This window comes from Elephas maximus, chromosome 19 (genome assembly GCF_024166365.1).
Source record: "Elephas maximus indicus isolate mEleMax1 chromosome 19, mEleMax1 primary haplotype, whole genome shotgun sequence".
NCBI classification, from domain to species: domain Eukaryota; kingdom Metazoa; phylum Chordata; class Mammalia; order Proboscidea; family Elephantidae; genus Elephas; species Elephas maximus.
In genome coordinates, this window is record NC_064837.1 from 16,980,650 (window position 1) to 17,001,020 (window position 20,371).

General features: G+C 39.8%; 1 protein-coding gene across 3 annotated transcripts in view; it reads left to right on the plus strand.

Moving 5' to 3' along the window:
• Positions 1–20,371, plus strand: part of ANKFY1 (ankyrin repeat and FYVE domain containing 1) — a 94,317-nt gene that overhangs the window by 14,158 nt on the left and 59,788 nt on the right. For 2 of the 3 annotated variants that reach the window (XM_049861239.1, XM_049861240.1), the window contains exons 2-3: positions 6,478–6,670; positions 11,757–11,875. In XM_049861239.1, coding sequence (XP_049717196.1) covers positions 6,478–6,670; positions 11,757–11,875 — 312 coding nt within the window. The remainder of the gene's footprint in view (positions 1–6,477; positions 6,671–11,756; positions 11,876–20,371) is intronic. The other variant, XM_049861243.1, reaches the window with a different exon arrangement.

A 20,371-nucleotide genomic window follows, 5' to 3' on the forward strand; every position in this document is an offset into this window, starting at 1 on the left:
GTGTACTTGTCTCCTTTCTGTTTGTCTGATTCATCCGGGAGTTACTCTTTAGGCCCTTTCTTATCCTAAAATTTTGTGATATATAAAAACCCTTATGTTTGGGCATTAAAAAATTATTTATTTTTCCTAATAATTCAAATTGTTTTTCATAATCTTTAAAATCTGTATAAAACAATACATTTGTTTTATAAGTGCACAGAGATTTAAAATTCAGGTAATAACTCAAGGCTTGTAACAGAAAAATAAGTTTTGCCCTGTCTCTTTCTACCTTGCAGTCCTTTGCCCCAGAGATAATGACTTTGAACACTTCTGGTTGTCATGTCTCATTTTACCTTTAAGGCTTACACTGCCATTTCTAGATTGATCAGTTTTAGACATTGACTGACTTTCTACAATGGTAGATTAGGAGTTGCCTCCTGATAGTTTTTTTTTTTTTTAAAGGGCAGCCTAACTTGTATACCTTCTAGGTGAATAATGGTGCTGACTTTGAAAGCATGTTAGGCTTTATACCTTTTGGTTTGGGAATTGTCAATAGAGACTTTGTGTATGAGGAAGAAGGGGCATCAGGATTGGAGGAAGACCCATTAACAACCTGCATTATGCAGGTGACACAACCTTGCTTGCTGAAAGTGAAGAGGACTTGAAGCACTTACTAATGACAATCAAAGACCACAGCCTTCAGTATGGATTACGCCTCAACATAAAGAAAACAAAAGTCCTCACAACTGGACCAATGAGCAACATCACGATAAATGGAGAAAAGATTGACATTGTCAAGGATTTCATTTTACTTGGATCCACAATCAACACCCATTGAAGCAGCAGTCAAGAAATCAAACGACACATTGCATTGGGTAAATCTGCTGTAAAGGACGTCTTTAAAGTGCTGAAGAGCAAAGATGTCACCTTGAAGACTAAGGTATACCTGACCCAAGCCATGGTGTTTGCAATCGCTTCATATGCATGTGAAAGCTGGACAATGAATAAGGAAGACCGAAGAAGAGTTGATGCCTTTGAATTGTGGTGTTGAGGAAGAATATTGAATATACCACGGACTGCCAAAAGAACAAACAAATCTGTCTTAGAAGAAGTACAACCAGAACGCTTGTAAGAAACAAGGATGGCGAGATTGTGTCTTACATACTTTGGACATGTTGTCAGGAGGGATCAGTCCCTGGAGAAGGACATCATGCTTGGGAAAGTACAGGAGCAGTGGAAAAGAGGAAGACCCTCAACGAGGTGGATTGGCATAGTGGCTGCAACAGTGAGCTCAAGCATAACAATTGTAAGGATGGCTCAGGACCGGGCAGTGTTTCGTTCTGTTGTGCATAGGGTCGCGATGAGTCGGAACCGACTCGACGGCACCTAACAACGACAACAACAATATTTAAAGTGGCTCATTTAGTGTTTATCAGTGTTTCCCATTTCGGTTTATACTTTTGTTCATCACCTCAGACTTTTGTAATGACCTATTGGATTGCCATGACCCCGATTTTGAGTGCATATACCAGTCATAGTGGTTGTCATTTAATTCTGCCAAAAGCATTGAAAAGTAGGCTTTCCCCTATTTTACAGATGAAGAAACTGATCTTGCCCATGGTCTTTTTTTTTTTTTTTAAGTAATTTTTATTGTGCTTTAAGTGAAAGTTTACAAATAACCTCAGTCTCTCATACAAAAACCCATATACACCTTGCTACACACTCCCAATTATTCTCCCCCTAATGAGACAGCCTGCTCTCTCCCTCCACTCTTTTCATGTCCTTTTCACCAGCTTCTAACCCCCTCCACACTCTCATCTCCCCTCCAGGCAGGAGATGCCAACATAGTCTCAAGTGTCCACCTGATCCCAGAAGCTCACTCCTCACCAGCATCCCTCTCCAACCCATTGTCCAGTCCAATCCATGTTTGAAGAGTTGGCTTCGGGAATGGTTCCTTTCCTGGGCCAACAGAAGGTCTGGGGGACATGACCACTGGGGTCCTTCCAGTCTCAGTCAGACCATTAAGTCTGGTTTTTTTTTTTTTTTTTTTAATTAACTTTTATTAAGCTCCAAGTGAACGTTTACAAATCCAGTCTGTCACATATAAGTTTACATACATCTTCCTCCGTACTCCCACTTGCTCTTCCCCTATTGAGTCAGCCCTTTCAGTCTCTCCTTTCGTGACAATTTTGCCAGCTTCCCTCTCTCTCTATCCTCCCATCCCCCCTCCAGACAAGAGTTGCCAACACACTCTCAAGTGTCCACCTGATATAATTAGCTCACTCTTCATCAGCATCTCTCTCCCACCCGCTGACCAGTCCCTTTCATGTCTGATGAGTTGTCTTCAGGGATGGTTCATGTCCTGTGCCGACAGAAGGTCTGGGGAGCATGGCCGCCGGGATTCCTCTAGTCTCAGTCAGACCATTAAGTATGGTCTTTTTATGAGAATTTGGGGTCTGCATCCCACTGATCTCCTGCTCCCTCAGGGGTTCTCTATTGTGCTCCCTGTCAGGGCAGTCATCGATTGTGGCCGGGCACCAACTAGTTCTTCTGGTCTCAGGATGATGTAGGTCTCTGGTTCATGTGGCCCTTTCTGTCTCTTGGGCTCTTAGTTGTCGTGTGACCTTGGTGTTCTTCATTTTCCTTTGCTCCAGGTGGGTTGAGACCAATTGATGCATCTTAGATGGCCGCTTGTTAGCATTTAAGACCCCAGACGCCACATTTCGCAGTGGGATGCAGAATGTTTTCATAATAGAATTATTTTGCCAATTGACTTAGAAGTCCCCTCAAACCATGTTCCCCAGACCCCCGCCCCTGCTCTGCTGACCTTTGAAGCATTCATTTTATCCCGGAAACTTCTTTGCTTTTGGTCCAGTCCAATTGAGCTGACCTTCAATGTATTGAGTGTTGTCTTTCCCTTCACCCAAAGCAGTTCTTTTCTACTGATTAATCAATAAAAAACCCTCTCCCTCCCTCCCTCCCTCCCTCCCCCCAAGTCTGGTCTTTTTATGAGCATTTGGGGTCTGCATCCCACTGCTCTCCTGCTCCCTCAGGGGTTCTCTGTTGTGTTCCCTGTCAGGGCAGTCATCGGTTGTAGCTGATTGCCCAGCTAGTTACTGAAGGATGTGGATCCCTACCAGTTTGACTCCAAAACTCACCTATCAGGTTTTTTGTTTTTTTTTTTTAACTTTTTGATTGAAGCATAATACACATACAGAAAAACACAAATAAGTGTAGAGCTCAATGAATTATCAAAATGAAATACATGTAACCACCACTAAGTAAAGGAAGTTACCAGCACCCCAGAGGGCATCCTAACGTTCCCTCCCAATTGCCGTTCCCGTGCCGTCCCCCCACAGATAACCATTATCATGACTTTTGACATCATAGATTTGTTTTGCTACAGATAATATCAGTTTTTGGAAAGAGCTTATTGTTACTCTCAATTTCATGTGCTTTCACATATTCTATTTCCATACCTAGAAATTTACCGCCAGTGTTTCTTTAAAGAGGCCAGTCACCTGTTTCTTTCTCTCCAGATGAGTATAAATTTGGTACCATCAAATGAACTTATTGCTCTGTGTGAAACGCTTCCCACGATTGAGGTAAATAATTGCAGTTTCTTGGCTCTTTAGTCTGAGTCACTGGGAAGAACTCTTTAAAACTAGTGACCTGTGTACATTCGTCACACCAGAATAAAAGCACAGAGCCAAGTCTGCCTAAGAGGTTTTGTGTAGTGCTACTTGCCAATATTTAAAAATATTATAATAAGATCATCGTAAGTAATGTTTTCCTTTAGCCAATATTTTTTAAAGCAATATTTGGTTTAGATAGTAAGCCAAATAATTGCAGTATTTTGAAAAAAAAATGTTAAGGAATTTTCATCTGAACATGTAGTTTGTGAACACAGTGGTGAGCAGCTAAAAGCAAATTTTCGTCTTGCAGGAGCTTTCCTACTTGATTTGTCCAGGAATATTGATTTATACCTGAAACTCACATCCAGTTTTTTACTCCAAGCATTAACATAGAACCTCTAGAAGAGGAGAAAAATGAAGGTGCCCTACTGTATGTGTATGAAAACAATAGTCTGTTAGTATTTAAGTAAATTTCTCTTAAAATATGTTTTCTAATTATGAAAGCAAGACATATTTGTCGTAGAATACCTGAATAATACAGAAAAGGGCAAAGAAGAAAAAATCTACCTTAACCCCCCCCTCAGTGAGACCTACTGATACTTTGTGGTACTTAATTTGTCTTTTTACTCTTCACGTATGTGCATATTTATAATAAAATGGAATTATGAAGTATATTTAGTTTTACAGCTTGCTTTTTTCTGTTAAAATTATTCTTTGAATATATACTTCAGTATTACGTATTTCTTTGAAAAAAATTAATGGTTGTATAATGCTGCAAATTCACGTGCCACTTAAGTTACGTAACCATCCCTGTATTGTTTTTGAACCAGTTTCTGATTGTTTCTGTGTTTATAAAGAATCAGGTATTGAGCAGTAAGTGTGGAGAGGTGAAATTGGGAAGATAAAGGAATCCTGTTTTACAAAATCGGATTTTACTTGTCAACTCAGTTTATCAAATATTTAGTGTATATCTGTGTGTCAGACTCTATGATAGGCTCTGAGATGCACACTTGAATCCTTTCACATTGGAGGACGAGATCAGATATGATAAGTGAGGGCCTGAATTAAATCCATAGTGGAGACAGGGATACAGAAGATAGGAAGGATTCCCTGTGATATTTAAGTGGGAAAGTCAATAGTGTTTGCTGAGTGAGTGATAGGGTAAGGCTGGGGCCGTGTGAGTGAGCAAGAGACATCTGAGATGACTTATTTCTTGTTTGAGTGACTAGGATGGATGGTAGTGTCATTTATTAGAATATGGAGCATAGGAGGCAAGAGCACATTTGCTTGAAGTTTTGTTTTGGGCATAATGAATTTGAGGTGTCCGTGAACCAGTAGGGGGAAATGTCTGTTAGGCAGATGGGTAGATGAAGCTAAGGAGAGCAATCTGGACTAGAGAGTTAGATCTGTGGGTCATTGACACCTAGATTATGGTTGATGCCAGTGACCTGGTTGAGCCTGCCTTGGGAGAATACATAGTTGAGAAAAGGGCCAAGGATAGAACTCAAACACTCCCAGGGTTCTATCCTGGGAGTGCCAGTGATCAAGGGTTGGGAGAGATGCAGAGAAAGAAGCATGTGGAAGAGATGGGAAACCAGATCGGGAGAGGGGGGTGGTGGTGTTGTGATTGGTGAAAGAAGAGAAGAAGGGAGGAATGGGTAACACTGTCATGTACAGGTAGTCCCCAACTTATGATGGGGTTCTGTTCTGACGACTCCATTGTAAGATGGTTCTTACCTAAGTCGAATACCTTTTTTTTTTTTTTTTAAGTTTTCATTATTATTGCTTTTTATTATCAGTATCTTTATAAATCCAGTCTTTATTTGTCTTTGGGTGTTGGAGACATTACATATAAACATCTGTGAGTGAACCTCAGAGAATGATAACATTCAGCAAATTATGGACTGCAACATTGTATTGCTACATATTAGTAACGATAAGGTGTGCAAAAAAAAAGAAAAACCAAAAAAAGACAGTCGTAAAAAAACGGTTCGTTGTAACTCGAATATGCTGTAAGTCGTCGGGTACTGCCCGTACTGTGTCCTAGGGGTCTAGGAGGAGAACGATTGGCAATGGATTTGGCAGTTCGAAGGGCATTAGTGAGAGGAGTTTTGAGGGAGTGGTGGAGGCAGAATGAAGAAATGGCAGGTGAGGAAAATGACATGTAGTAGCTGGAGATGGAAGGATGTGTAGTGTAGAGGAGGGCTTTGCTTTAATAGATAAGAGACATGAACAGGTTTGTGTGCTGTTGAGAAGGACCCAGTTGAAAGACTGAAGTTGCTGGAAAGGTCGTGAGGGAGTCGAGGAAGAATGGAATTCAGGGCACAGGTGGAGGGATTAAACTTGGGTATGGGAGGGATACTTCCTCTGAATAAGCATGATGTAAAAAAAAAAAAAAAAAAAAATTTTTTTTTTTTTTTAAATGGGAGTGGTTGCCGGTAGGATGGGAGTTATGGTCAGTAGCTCAGTTTTCTTAAGTGGGGGCAAAGATGTTGCCTGAGTTTGAAAAAGTCTTCTAGGTTATTTGATATTCTCCTTTCTTTGAGACTCAGTCTGTATAGTAAAGGATTTGCAGGGCAGGTGCCTGTTAGTGCCTTCATGTGTGTCTGTTTATTGTCATACATAGAATATCGAGCTTCAGGGAAACTGAGAGGAGAAATCCTTGGACCATGATGGTCTGCTTAGCCTAGTGACCAGCACCATGAAACAATACAGTTCTTGGTCCTGTACGAGTATCACGAAGAAAGAGTAGAAATGTCATGTGTCTAATCATTTTGGTAGCCATCCCATCTGTGGGATGAGGGAATAGTGAATGCTGTTTGCTTTATACCTGGTAAACTTGGGTTCTTTGTTTCCCTTACAGAGGAGGTGGCCAAGTTGGAGAAGCACTTGATGCTTCTCCGACAAGAGTATGTCAAGCTGCAGAAGAAACTGGCAGAAACAGAGAAGAGATGCACTCTTTTGGCCGCACAAGCTAACAAGGACAGCAGCAGCGAGTCCTTCATCAGCCGCCTGCTGACGATTGTGGCAGACCTCTATGAGCAGGAGCAGTATAGGTGAGCTCCTGGATGCGGGCTAATCTGGGAAGCAAGCCCTTTTGCTGTATTCCTGGGCCTCTTTGCAGCTTTTCCAGTCTCATGGGCTTTCTTCGCAAATTTATTTCTATCTGGAGCCCTGGTGGTGCAGCAGTTAAGAGCTCAGCTGCTAACCAAAAGGTCGGCAGTTTGAATCCACCAGCTGCTCTTTGGAAACCCTTTGGGGCAGTTCTACTCTGTCCTGTAGGGCTGCTATGAGTTGGAATCGACATGACGGCAGTGGGTTTGGTTTTGGTTTACCTGTCTAGGAATTCAGAGGGGAGAGGTCGCTTTCTTTTGGGACAGTCAAAGAGTGAGTCTTAGAACTCGTGGATAATACAGCAAGATGGTTGCGGCTCATGATGGTTGAGGCTTCATGATTGAAGATCAAAAGCTCTATGATCTGGAGCTATGTGACATGCTTCAGGTCCCTGATCTGTAAAATGGGGATAATACTGCTCCTTAGGGTTGTCGTGAGGATTAAGCTAATGAACACATGTAAAGCAACTAGAGCCGGGCACATGGTAAGTATTCACTTGTTACCTGCTGTTACTGAGTTTTAAGGTAGATGTTAAAGGCTGGAAAGGATTTAATAGGTAAAGACAGTGATATTACTAGTAGGGGGAGTGGCTGAGGAAAGGCTCAAAGATGGGAAAATAAAGAGGGTTAAGAGAACAGTGAGGGGACCAGTTTAGGGCTAGGGAACAGTAGGAGAGACAGAAAAGGGAGAATGAATTCCATTAGGATGCCAAGGTGAGGAGTTTGGACTTGATCCCCTAGGAAATGCAGAGCAGAATTGTAGAACTCTCAGAATGAAAGTGGTGTTTTAGGAAGATTAAATGAGTAGCATCATGTAGGTGAAATTGTGAAGAGAGGAGACAGCAGGGGCAGAGAAGAGATAGCAGGTGTGATGTCAGAAATGATAAAAGACTGAATTTGGATGGTGGCAGTAGATGTGGAAAAGAGACATGGACATAAATATGCATATGAGGAAGGATTTGGCCACCAGGGAGATGGATGATTGGACGAGATAAGCTTAGTAAAATTTCAAAATAAATGATAATATTTAAAATAGTTCAAAATTCAAAACTACCATCTACCATCTTAATCATTTCTAAAAGAAAGAAAATTTTAATACCCGCTTATTAAAAAATTATATACTCTGAGTAAAGACCAGTCCTTTAAATTGAATAGATTGATGTAGCTTCTTGTAAACTTTACAGTGCCATTTTTCCCTCTTCTTCCATGAACAAGTAGGTAACTGTCGATTTCTAAAGCAGGCACTCATTTTACCCAGATAGAAAAAAATATCTTTGTCCCATAAGCATGCATTTTGTTGAAGAATTTAAATAGTATTTTTATGTGCATCTCAGTAACTGGAGTAACTGAGGGGTAGGTTTAAATGTTGTGTTATTGGCAAAAATATACACAGCAAAACATGCTCCCATTCAACAGTTCCTATACATAATATTCGGTGACATTGGTTATATTCTTGATATTTTGTCAGCATTCTCATTTCTGTTCTAGTTGTTCCGTTCCCATTAACTTAGATTCACTGTCCCCCAAACTTCTCGTATATGTTTTAGAGTAACTATTGTCTATTTGATCTCATATAGATAATTTTTAAAAAGAATGCAGTACTCAAGACTGACATTTTTTACTTTTTGAGCTCAACAGCTATTTAAAGGTGGCTATTTTTTTTATAGGGGATTTTTTTTTTACTTCAAAATTTAAAGAGTATCTTAGGACAATAGTCTCGGAGATTCCTCCAGCCTCAGTGGGTCCTATAAGACTCTTTAAGAATTTGGAAGTCTGTTCCACAATTTTCTCTCTTTCTTTCAGGAGCCATCAATTGTGACCCTGATCAGAATGGTTGGTAGTAGTAGCCAGGCACCATCTAGTTCTTCTGGTCTCAAGATAGAGGAGGCTGTGGTTCATGGAGACAGTTAGTCCTATAGCCCACTTCCTTCTCCTATTCTTAAGTTTCCTTCTTTCTCTTTTGCTCCGGAAGAATAAAGACCAATAGCTATATCTTAGATGGCTGCTTGTAAGCTTTTAAGACCCCAGACATGACCACCAAACTAGGAGGTAGAACATAAATTTTAAGAATTATGTTATGCCAATTGAGTGGATCATCCCACGAGACCATTACTCTAATTCTTCAAACCAAGAAAATTAATCCTGGGAGGTGATTGTTTATGTGTAAGTAGTATCAGTGTCTGCAGTCCATTTTAATTTTATTATTATTTTTTGTCATTGATTCTTGTTGCAAAATTATATATAACATTTGTTGTTGGGTGCCATTGAGTTGATTCTGACTGATAGTGACCCTGTATGACAGAGAACTGCTTCATAGGGTTTCCTAGACTGCCAGCCTTTTTAAAAATTTTTTATTGTGCTGTAGGTGAAAGTTGACAGAGCAAATTAGTTTCCTGTTTGATAGCTTCTATATAAAGTGTTCCATGACTTTGGTTGCATTCCACCCAGTGTGTCAGCACTTTCCCTGTTTATGCCCTGGGTTTCCCGTTGCCTTTTGTCCAGCTTTTCTACCCCTTCCTGCCTTTTCATCTTTGCTTTTGGGCAAATGTTGTCCTTTCAATCTTGTATAAATGATTGTTCTAAGGAACACATTATTCTCGGGTGTTATTGTTTATTTTATGGGCCTTTCTATTGTTTGGCTGAAAGGTGGTCTCCCGGAATGGCTTCAGTTCCAGGTCAGAAGGGTGTTTTTTAGTCCAATAATCTCAGGGACTAGTCTGTAATCTTTATGGGAATAGATCACCAGGTCTCTTCTCCTGCAAAGCGGCTGGCGGGTTCGAACCACCGACCTTTTGGTCAACAGCTGAGCACTTAACCATTGTGCCACCAGGGCTGCTTATATATAACATACCATTTGCCACTTCATGCTGTTTCTTGGGTACAACTTAGTGGCATTAATTATATTAGTCAAGCTGTACAAACATCACCCACATCTGGTGCCACCTTCCCCATCACCGTAAGCAGAAAGTGACTACTATCTAGAGAATGATTCCATCTCTTCCCCCTTACCCCCACTCCAGTAACCACCAAGGAATATTGGCCTCTGTATATTTACTTATTCTTGTCATTTCATAAAAGTGAGATCATACAATATTTGTTCTTTTGTAATTCACTTATTTTGTTCAGCATAATGTCTTTTAGGGTTCATCCATGTTGCAAAATTAGGTTTTAAAATTGTTAAATTGAGAAATGTGGAAGAAGCTGGTATGTTTATTTTATTTTTACTTAAAAATTCAGAAGACTTTTGTCCCATACCAAAACCAAACCTGTTGCCGTTGAGTTGATTCCGACTCATAGCGACCCTAAAGGACAGAGTAGAACTGCCCCACAGGGTTTCCAAGGAGTGCCTGGTAAATTCAAACTGCCGACCTTTTGGTTAACAGCCGTAGCTCTTAGTCACTACGTCACCAGGGTTTCCTTTGCCCCATAGGTAGATAAAACTGATAGTTTTATGTAGTTATTCATTGCATTAATTCTATTACCAACCAAGCTTATAGTTTTTGCCATTGAAGTGTTTGATAGAGAAACTCTGACAAGAACCTCTTTGTGTTTCTTCTCCAGTAAAAACATCCTGGTGTCCATATTTTAAAAAATACTTTATAATTGACTAGAATGAAATACAAAAAATTACTAGGCTCCTAATTATTTCTGCATAGAGTACTCATAGACTTGTCAGATTTTCCACTTTTGAGTTGCTTTTTAAAATTATTATTAGAAATTATTAATGAAGTTCTTATCTTTATTTCCATTTAGTATATCAGACTACAAAAGAGGAAAAAAGTTTGACCTGACATTCATAAATAGTGGTACGAATTTCATAGAAATATTCATTTTATGATTTTGCAGCTAAAAGTCAGGCTTGTAATTGAATCAGTAGAGATACTGAAAATTGATTTAAGTTATTAGATTGTGATACTTTTTAAGTAAATTTAGAGTTTTAATATTGTGCTTTGTAAATAACCAGCTTCCTGTTTTCATTAGAAATAATAAATACTAAATACCCTGTTAATCTGTGATGATAATAATTAGTTGCAGCTTGGCCTTTAATAGAACTAATACAGTGATTACAGTAACGTGATCATAAAGTATGTTGTAGACAGTGCTTTTGTGGGGCAAAACGTGTCGGGATTAAGCATTATATAAAAACATTCTGCTTGGGTCTCCTTTTAAATGGGTTTAGTTTCTAAAGGCTTTCCAATCTAATAAGTAATTCTAAAGGGGAATATAAAATTTTTGAAATCATAAGTACAAGCAGGATGATCGTAATTGAAGCATTTTTAGCGAGCTTTGGTTTGCTGCCAGAGCAGCCATATGGCACGGGCTCTTGTCAGCCCAGTGGGTCATCTGTAAGTTTTTGTTAATGGTCCAGATGCTTTCCGCCCTTGGTGTTTGTCATTTCAGAGTTAAACGTACATATCTATTCAGAAAGCTTTTTCTCATAATGGTACGTCAAATATGGAAACACGTTTTGAAAAAAAAATTTCTCCTCACCCCATGTCTTTATAAATGCTGAGGAAGAAATGACCAGTGAGAACATGGAGTCCAGGTATTGCTTTGTCAAAGCTGATGTGTTGGTAGATTTTCTGGTTAACCTTACTTCAACATTAATATGGAATATAGCAGCACCGTAGCCTCAGAGCTGTTGTTACAATCTCTCAGCTGTCCATCTTCCTCTCCCTGGTGATTCATCTTGATTTATTCTGCATAAAGCCTTCTCCAGATTGTGATGAATAGTAATCATTCTACTTGTAGGTTCCCAGCCTTAAGCCTCCCACTAGGGGATACCTTTGGGAGCAGAGCATCCCATGTGAACTAAAGCTAGAAGCTAGAGATAGAGAAAACATGTCTAGCAACATATTATAAAACATGACCCATCAGAATTCAGTGCTAGCATATGGAAATAATTTTTCTGTGGATTTTTTTCTTGTGCAGATGCATGTTGACTAATCAGTAACCATAGACTTATCGTAACTGTATGGAGTTATGATGACATTGCTCTTTTTATATCTGTGAATATTTTCTCCATCAGTGATCTGAAGATAAAGGTTGGGGGCAGGCACATCAGTGCTCACAAGTTTGTCCTGGCAGCCCGCAGTGACAGCTGGAGTCTGTCCAACTTGTCTTCCACCCAGGAGCTGGACCTGTCAGGTGAGCCTCTGGCCAGGCAGGGCCTCAAAACTGCCAGCACAAGAACTCTTGGCAAAAGGTTATAGTGTCTGATTTTATAATACTTGTAGTTTAATCAAAGTAGAACACTATCAGTTGGTAGTGTCCATGATTAGTTACATGATTAGTGAGTCAGTAGGCTATACTTTAGTGGATGCTTTGTTTAGTACCTGGCTAATTAACAAACCTGGTGGTGTAGTGGTTAAGAGCTACAGCTGCTAAACAAAAGGTTGGCAGTTCAGATCCATTAGGCACTCCTTGGAAACTCTGTGGGGCAGTTCTACTCAGTCCTATAGGGTTGCTATGAGCCGGAATAGACTCAACAGCAGTGGGTTTGGTTTTTTGGTTTAATTAACAAATCAGTAAATATCTGAGTATCTGCAGTGTTCTTATAATTTATAAGATATAAGTGTTTGTCCAGAAACTCTTTTCTTATAGTAGTATATTATAAATACGGAAGCATATGTAGAAAGTTTTTTTCCTCCGCTCCAGGAAAAAGTCCTGCTCTAAAGTTGCTTAAAATTTAATAATATCTGCCAAAGTACTTTTCCTGGTCTACAAGAACTGAATTCAAAAGAAGCATAAAAAGATGACCATCAGTTATCCTCAGAATTTGAATTGGTGCATTCAGCTATTAACTGCTATTATTAATTGTTTTATACCACATTATGTTGTATAGAATTTAGGGATGTACGGTAGTAAATGGAGCCCTGGTGGTACAGTGGTTAAGAACTCGGCTGCTAACCAAAAGGTCAGCGGTTTGAATCCACCAGCCACTCCTTGGAAACCCCATGAAGCAGTTCTGCTCTGTCCTATAGGGTCACTATTAGTCAGAATCGACTCGACAGCAGTGGGTTTGGTTTTGCTTTGGTATGGTAGTAAGCGGGCTTAAAAACATCATTTTTAAAACCTGACTTTAAATCACATTTTCATTTAGCTGGTAGGCTCGAACTGTTAACCTTTTGGTTAGCAGCTGAATGCTTAACCACTGTATCACCAGGGCTCCAGTAATTTACTTAACTGCCATTAAAGGAAAAAAAAAAGATAAAAAGCAAATTATTAATTTAATTCTGCTATTAATAGTCATGAGAATTGTAACATATGGTGAGCATTAAGATATGAAGTGTTTTCAGAAGGGATTGGCTGTGTGAAAATTCTGCTGAATTATATCTTTGTTCAAAAGGTTTGCCCGTTCAGAAGGTCCTGTCTTTCATGTGCAATGCTAGGAACCCAGGTGACTGTGACCTGGCCCTTGGCATAGTGGAGCTCATACTCTGTTGGAGGAAACAGGTTGTTAACAAATTATTTCAGGCCAGGGCCGTATGTACAGTAATGTAATTGTTTTATGTATGAGGTACAGAAGAAGCTAACTTGAGGTGACAAGGAATGTATCATAAGTGGCTGACACCTAAGCCGTGTTACAAAGATTAAGTAGATATTAAGGATTGAATTGTGTCCCCCTCAAATGTGTGTCAACTTGGCTAGGCTATGATTCCTAGTATTATGTAGTTATCTCTCATTTTGTGTTGTAAATCTAATATGTTGTAAATCCTAACCTGTGATGTTAATGGGAAACCCTGCTGGCATAGTGGTTAAGAGCTTTGGCTGCTAACCAAAAGGTTGGTGTTTCGAATCCACCAGGTGCTCCTTGGAAACTCTATGGGGCAGTTCTACTGTGTCCTATAGGGTTGCTATGAGTTGGAATTGACTTGACGGCAACAGGTTTGGTTTGGGTATGATGTTAATGAGGGAGGATTAGAGTCAGTTAGGTTAATGATGCAGGACGTAATCTATAGGATTAGGTTGTATCTTGAGCCAATCTTTTTTGAAATATAAAAAGGAGAAGTGATTAGAGAGGAGAGGGACCTCATCACCACCAAGCAAGAAGAGCCTGGAAGCGGAGCACATGCTTTAGATCCAGGGTCCCTGTGCTGAGAAGCTCCTAGACTGGGGTAAGATTGATGACAAGGACCTTCTTCCAGAGCCGACAGAGAGAGAAAACTTTCCCTTGGAGTTAGAGCCCTGAATTGAGACTTCTTGTCTCCTAAACTGTGGAAGAATAAATTTGTTAAAGCCCTCCTTTTGTGGTATTTTAGTTATAGCAGTACTAGATAACTAAGACAGAGTTTGGTACTGAGAGTAGGGTGCTGCTCTAACAGATACCTAAAATTTGGAAGTGGTTTTGAAACTGTGAGTGGGTAGAGGCTGGAAGAGTTTTAAGGTGCCTAATAGTAAAAGCCTAGATTGCCTTGAAGAGACTGTCGGTGGAATTGCGGACATCAAAGACAGTTCTGGTGAGGGCTCAGAAGGAAGTGAGGTTATAACACTGGAGATGGTGCAGATGGTGAGAAGCAGCGGCAGAGAAACAGCAGAACCAGGAGACCAACGTGAGATGATGTGGAAGCCGACCCATGGAGCGAGAGAGCTAAGTGCCTTTGGGCAGGAGGCTTCCTGGCGAAGTGGAGTACCTCAGAGCATTTATTGGTGGAGCTAAAGAGATTTGTAATACTTGCCTGAGCAGGGCAGAGGCAGATCTGGTCCAAGAGGGCAAAGGGCATAGAGGCCACGGAACCAGGAAACAAAAGCTGAAGAGTCAAGGAGCAAAAGAGGCAGAGCTGCCTTGGTTTCAAAAGATCGGTCCAGATCTCTGGGGTCTCAAAGAGAGGAATCACGGTCTGCTGGGCCTCAAAGGGGGGTGGGGCTACAGCCTTTTAGGTTTCAAAGAGTCAGATAGATCTTTACCAACTTGGTTCTGGAGCGTGGAGGTACTGTTCATGAATGCCAGGGGCATGGGGCTGAATCCGCTGCCCAGTGCTAAGGAGATGGGGCTGCCATACCCAAGGAGCAGAAGAAGGGGGCCTGCTGGGGCTGAGGGAGTAGGATCACCACTCAGAGGGACTAGGAGAATGGGGCTGCCCAAATCCGAGGAAGCGGAGTTGCTATCTGAGTGGGCCTGAAAGGTGGAGCTGAAGTCGAGGGCCAAGGTGCCTCCACTCAGAGTATGGCCAACACCCAGAGTCTGGGACAGGGCCACTGCCTAAATGGTCTCAGAGAATGGAGGATTATTTTCAAGCCTTGAGAGCTAATGTAATGTGTTCTGACTTGCTTGATGCCTCTTATCTCTTCTTTCCCTCCATTTCTTCCATATGTAATGGAAATGCCTGCCTTGTGCCTATTCCAGCATTGTACTTTGGGCAGATAATTTGTATTCTAGATTTCACAGATGAAGAGAATTTGGACTTGGATTTGATTTAAGACTTTTACTATGATATGATGGAGTGAATATGTTGTACATGTGGCAAGGACATTAATTTGGGGGGGCCAAAGGGTGAAATGCAATGGATTGAATTGTGTCCCCCCAAAATGTGTGTCAATTTGGCTAGGCCATGATTCCCAGTATTGTGTGGTTGTCCTCCATTTTGTGATCTGATGTAATTACATATGTGTCGTAAATCCTAACCACTGTGATGTTAATGAGGCAGGATTAGAGGCAGTTAGGTTAATGAGGCAGGACACAGTCTACAGGATTAGGTTGTATCTTGAGTCAGTCTCTTATGAGATATAAAAGAAAGAGACAAGCAGAGAGGAGAGGGACCTCATTACCACAAAGCAAGAAGAGCCAGGAGCGGAGCGCATGCTTTGGACCTGGGGTCCCTGTGGTGAGAAGGTTCTAGACCAGGGGAAGATTAATGATAAGGACCTTCCCCAGAGCCAACAGAGAGAAAAAGCCTTTCCCTGGAGCTGGCACCTTGCATTTGGACTTCTAGTCTCTTAAACTGTGAGAGAATAAGTTTGTTAAAGCCATCCTCTTGTGGTATTTCTGTTATAGCAGCACTAGATAACCAAGGCAGTAGGTATTTACCTCAAGGATTTAGGAGAGTAGATGTCTAATACATCTATACTATGAGTGAACTCTTTTTCCTTATGAGTTCCATAAGGCAGAGTTGTAAACACACAAATAGGGACATACACGTGCATATGCCTTTGTGCCGATAACTAAAAGTGCTTGGGAAACAACCTTCACTGGAAGGGCACCGGCCTACGTGACTGAATTCTCAAGCATAGCTTTTCTTTTTTATAAGTATAATCTTTTGAGTCCCTATATCTTTGACTCCATATGTAACAGAACTATGGATAACTTTTAAAACCCACTAGATCATGAGGTGGTTGTCACAAAATACATGATTATATGAACAGATAGTTTACAAAGACTAGAAGAGATAATAAAAATATTCAGCTTTATTAGGAAAAACGTTAAGAGTAAATTACTATCCTTTGGTATCAACATTATCTAAATTTGACGATCCAGGAGTTGTGAGCCTCATGAAATTGGTACTCGTGCACATTGGCACTGACATTAAAAAATGGGCATGACAATTTTAGAAAACAGTTATAGAACTGAGCTGTGAAATGTTCTTTTTACCTCATCATCTGGCTTCTGAGATTTTCTGTAGGTAATTGAGACAGCATAGATGTTCATTATTGTTTTATTTATAATTGGAAATACTGAATCCAGCTAGAATGAATAAGAATGGGAAAAGTAAAATGTGTCTGCTCACTGGAGCAAGCAAAATTTTCTAAGATTACAGAAAATTGCATCCAAAGCCTAGTTTTAACATTGAATTTAAAATTTTGCTTTTTGCTGAACTTTTTCAGTACATCATAACATTTATGAGCAGTTTCAACTCAGTGATTATCGGCTACCAGATTGTTTCACTGTGAATCAGGAGGTTTTCTAGAGTTTAGGGAAGTGTAGTATTAATACCTTTAAATGTCCCTGACTCTCCTCCTGTTGTAAATAATAATCAAGGTTTGACCCCTGCTGTAAGGCTTGCTTACAGGAGCACTCCACTTCAAGGTAAACTGGTTTTTGTGGCTTTGGTAGATCAGACACCTACAAGATAGCTGATAGTAGAGCCTGTGGCATCTTCCCTTTTCTCTCTAAAGTTTATCTGTGAAGTGTGTCATGAGGAATGGTTCTACGGTGGTAGCGCCATAGGCAGTGTGGATCTGGTCACGTTTCCTGGGTGTTTTGACTAGCAGTCCTGTTGCATTGTCTGGGTGGAGGCATGATTGCCTGAATCAGGGATTGCAGCAGCTGAGTGCCTGGGAAACCTGCTTGTTCTGCGATACGTGGAATCACTAACTCTGCAAGTCTTGCCAACGATTTTAGGGAGATTGAAAATAGGCCCTTGTAAACAAATGTATAAATCGCATCAAAGCTGTGTTTTACATGGTTGAACTTTTTCCATATTATCAGACTTGTTAAATTCATTTCATGACTTTTGCGTTTTGTTTCTCCAGAATTATTCCATTTACATAACAAATGTTGAGTGCCAGCCACTTTTCAAGATACTGGAGGTAAAGCTGTAAACAAAGATTCCTGCTCCCATGTAATTTACATTCTTAGATACAGTGACTTTCAGGAGCTCCACCTTTTTCTTTTGAACCTTAAAATTAAAAACACAACTTTAACTCCTTAATTATCATAAGAATTTTAGCACATGTTGACAAAGATACCACAGGCATTATGTGTCAGGTATTTTAAAAGTAATTGGCTATATGCAAATTTATTGAATCTCTTTTTTTTTTTTTCCTTTTATTGTGCTTTTTAGGTGAAAGTTTACAGAGCATATTAGTTTCCCGTTCACGAAATTGATACACAGATTGTTTGGTGCCCTGGTTGTAATCCCTACCATGTGTCAGCGCTCTCCGCCTTCCTCCTCTCCCCCTCCCCGCAGGATTCCCCATTTCCATTTGTCTGGTTTTCCTGTCTCAGCAGTGTCCTTTGCCTTAGTGAAGTTGTGCTAACCTTCCCTATATTGTGTATTGCCTTTCCCTTCACGAAAGTTAACACACACGTCTACTATTTAGTTAGTGGTTTCCCCTGCCCAACCCTCCCTTTCCTGGTGAGCCTTGAAGATTGTTTCTTTCTGCGTGTAAACCTTTTCTTGAGTTTTTGTCCTTTTGTGCTTGACTTACTTCACTCAGCATTAATGCCTTCCAAGTTCATCTGTGTCGTGAGATGTTTTGCGGATTCATCATTGTTCTTTATTGTTGAGTAGTATTCCATTGTGTGTATGTACCGTAATTTATTTAGCCATTCATCTGTTAATGGACGCTTAGATTGTTTCCGTCTTTTTGCCATTGTGAATAATGCTGCAGTGAACATGGGTATGCATATGTCTTCATGTGATGGCTCTTCTTTCTCTAGGATGTAGTTCTAGGAGTGGGATTGCTGGATCGTATGGCATTTCTATTTCTAGCTTTTTAAGGATGCACTGTATTGTTTTCCATAGTGATTGTACCATTTTACATTCCCATCAGGAGCATATGAGAGTACGAATCTTGCCACAACCTTGCCAGCATTTATTGTATTCTGTTTTTTTGATCAGTGCCATTCTTGCAGGGTGAGATGGTATCTCATCATGGTTTTGATTTGCATCTCTCTAATGGCTAATGACTGGGAGCATCTTTTCATGAATTTGTTGGCCATCGGAATGCCCTCTTCGATGAAGTATCTGTTCATGTCCTTTGCCCGTTTAATGATTGGGTTGTTTGTCTTTTGTTGTTGAGTTGACATTTTCTATATATTTTAGAGATTAGACCTTTATCAGATATGTCATTGCCAAAGATTTTTTCCAGTCTGCAGGTTCTGTTTTTACACTCTTGATAAAGTTTTTTAATGAGCGTAAGTATTTTTTAGAGAGTTCCAGTCATCTAGTTTTATCTTCCTGAGTTTGTGCATCTTTAGTTAACATTTGATATTCCACTTATGCCATGAATTAGGCCCCCTAGCATTGTCCCTATGTTTTCTTTCATGATCTTATAGTTTTAGGTTTTACATTTAGGTCTTTGATCCATTGAGTTAGTTTTTGTGCATGGTATAAGGTATGGATCCTGTTTCATTTTCCTGCAGATGGATATCCAGTTTTGCCATCAGCATTTGTTGAAGAGACTCTTTCTTCCCCATTTAATTGACTTCAACCTTTTGTCAAAGATCAGGTGTCCATAGGTGGGTGGATTTACTTCTGGGTTCTCAATTCTGTTCCATTGGTCTATGTATCTGTCACTGTACCAGTACTAGGCTGTTTGGACTGTCATGGCTGTATAGTAGGTTCTGAGATACGGTGATGTCAGGCCTCCTACCTTGTTCTTTTTTGGTAATGCTTAATTATCTAGGGCTTCGTTCCTTTTCATATAAAATGATTAGTTTTTGTATCTCGTTAAAGAATGTTGTTGGAATTTGAATCAGTATTGTGTTGAATCCATAGATTGGTTTGGGTGTTATTGACATTTTTGCAATGTTAAGTCTTCTTTTCCATAAACACGGTATGTTTTTCCATTTATGTAGTTCTCTTTTGGTTTCTTGCAGTAGTATTTTGTAGTTTTCTTGTATAAGTCTTTTACATCCCTAGTTAGATTTATTTTTAAGTGTTTTATCTTTTGGGGGCTATTGTACATGGTATTGGTTTCCTAATTTCCTTTTTGGAGTTCACTTTGTTTGTATAGAGGAATCCGGCTGATTTTTGTATGTTGATTTTATACCCGGCCATTTTTTTGAATCCTGTTATTTCCAGTAGCTTTCTTGTGGATTCTCTGAGATTTTCTATGTATAGGATCATGTTGTTGTGAGTAGGGATAGTTTTACTCCTTACCAATTTGAATGTCCTTTATTTCACTTTCTTGCCCTAGCTAGGACTTCCAATACAGTGTTGAATAAGAATGGTGTTAAAGAGCATCCTTGTCTGGTTCCAGTTCTCAGCAGGAATGGTTTCAGCCTCTCTCTATGAAGAATGATGTTGGCTGTTGGTTTTGTGTAGATGCCCTTAGTTATGTGCGGTACTTTCCCTTCTACTCCTATTTTTGTGAGAGTTTTTATCACTAGGGATGTTGAACTTTATCAGATGGTTTTTGTACATCGATTGAGATGATCATGTGATTCTTTTCCTTTGTTTTATTTATGTGGTGGATTATATTGATTGGTTTTCTAATGTTGAATCATCCTTGCATACCTGGTATGAATCCTACTTGGTTGTGATGTATTTTTTTTTGATATGCCGTTGGATCCTGTTGGCTAGAATTTTGTTGAGAATTTTTACATCAATGTTCATGAGGGATATTGGTCTATGATTTTCTTTTTTAATGGTGTCTTTGCCTGGCTTTGGAATTAAATCTTACATTGTTCAAAAAAAAAAAAAAAAGTTTTTCTCCTGATATAATACATTGATAAAGGCACAATCACTTCTGTGGGATCCTTACCATAATTAGATAATTTCAGATTAGTTACATGAAAACATCAGACAAACCGAAATTGATGAACATTCCACAAAGTAACTGTCCAGTGTGTTTCAAACTATTAAGCTCATAACAGACAAGAAAGACTGAGAACTCTTAAAGATTGGAGGAGATTAAGTAGCCAGGACAACGAAATGTGATGTTGAGTCCTTGATTGGATTCTGAACCATAAAAAGGACA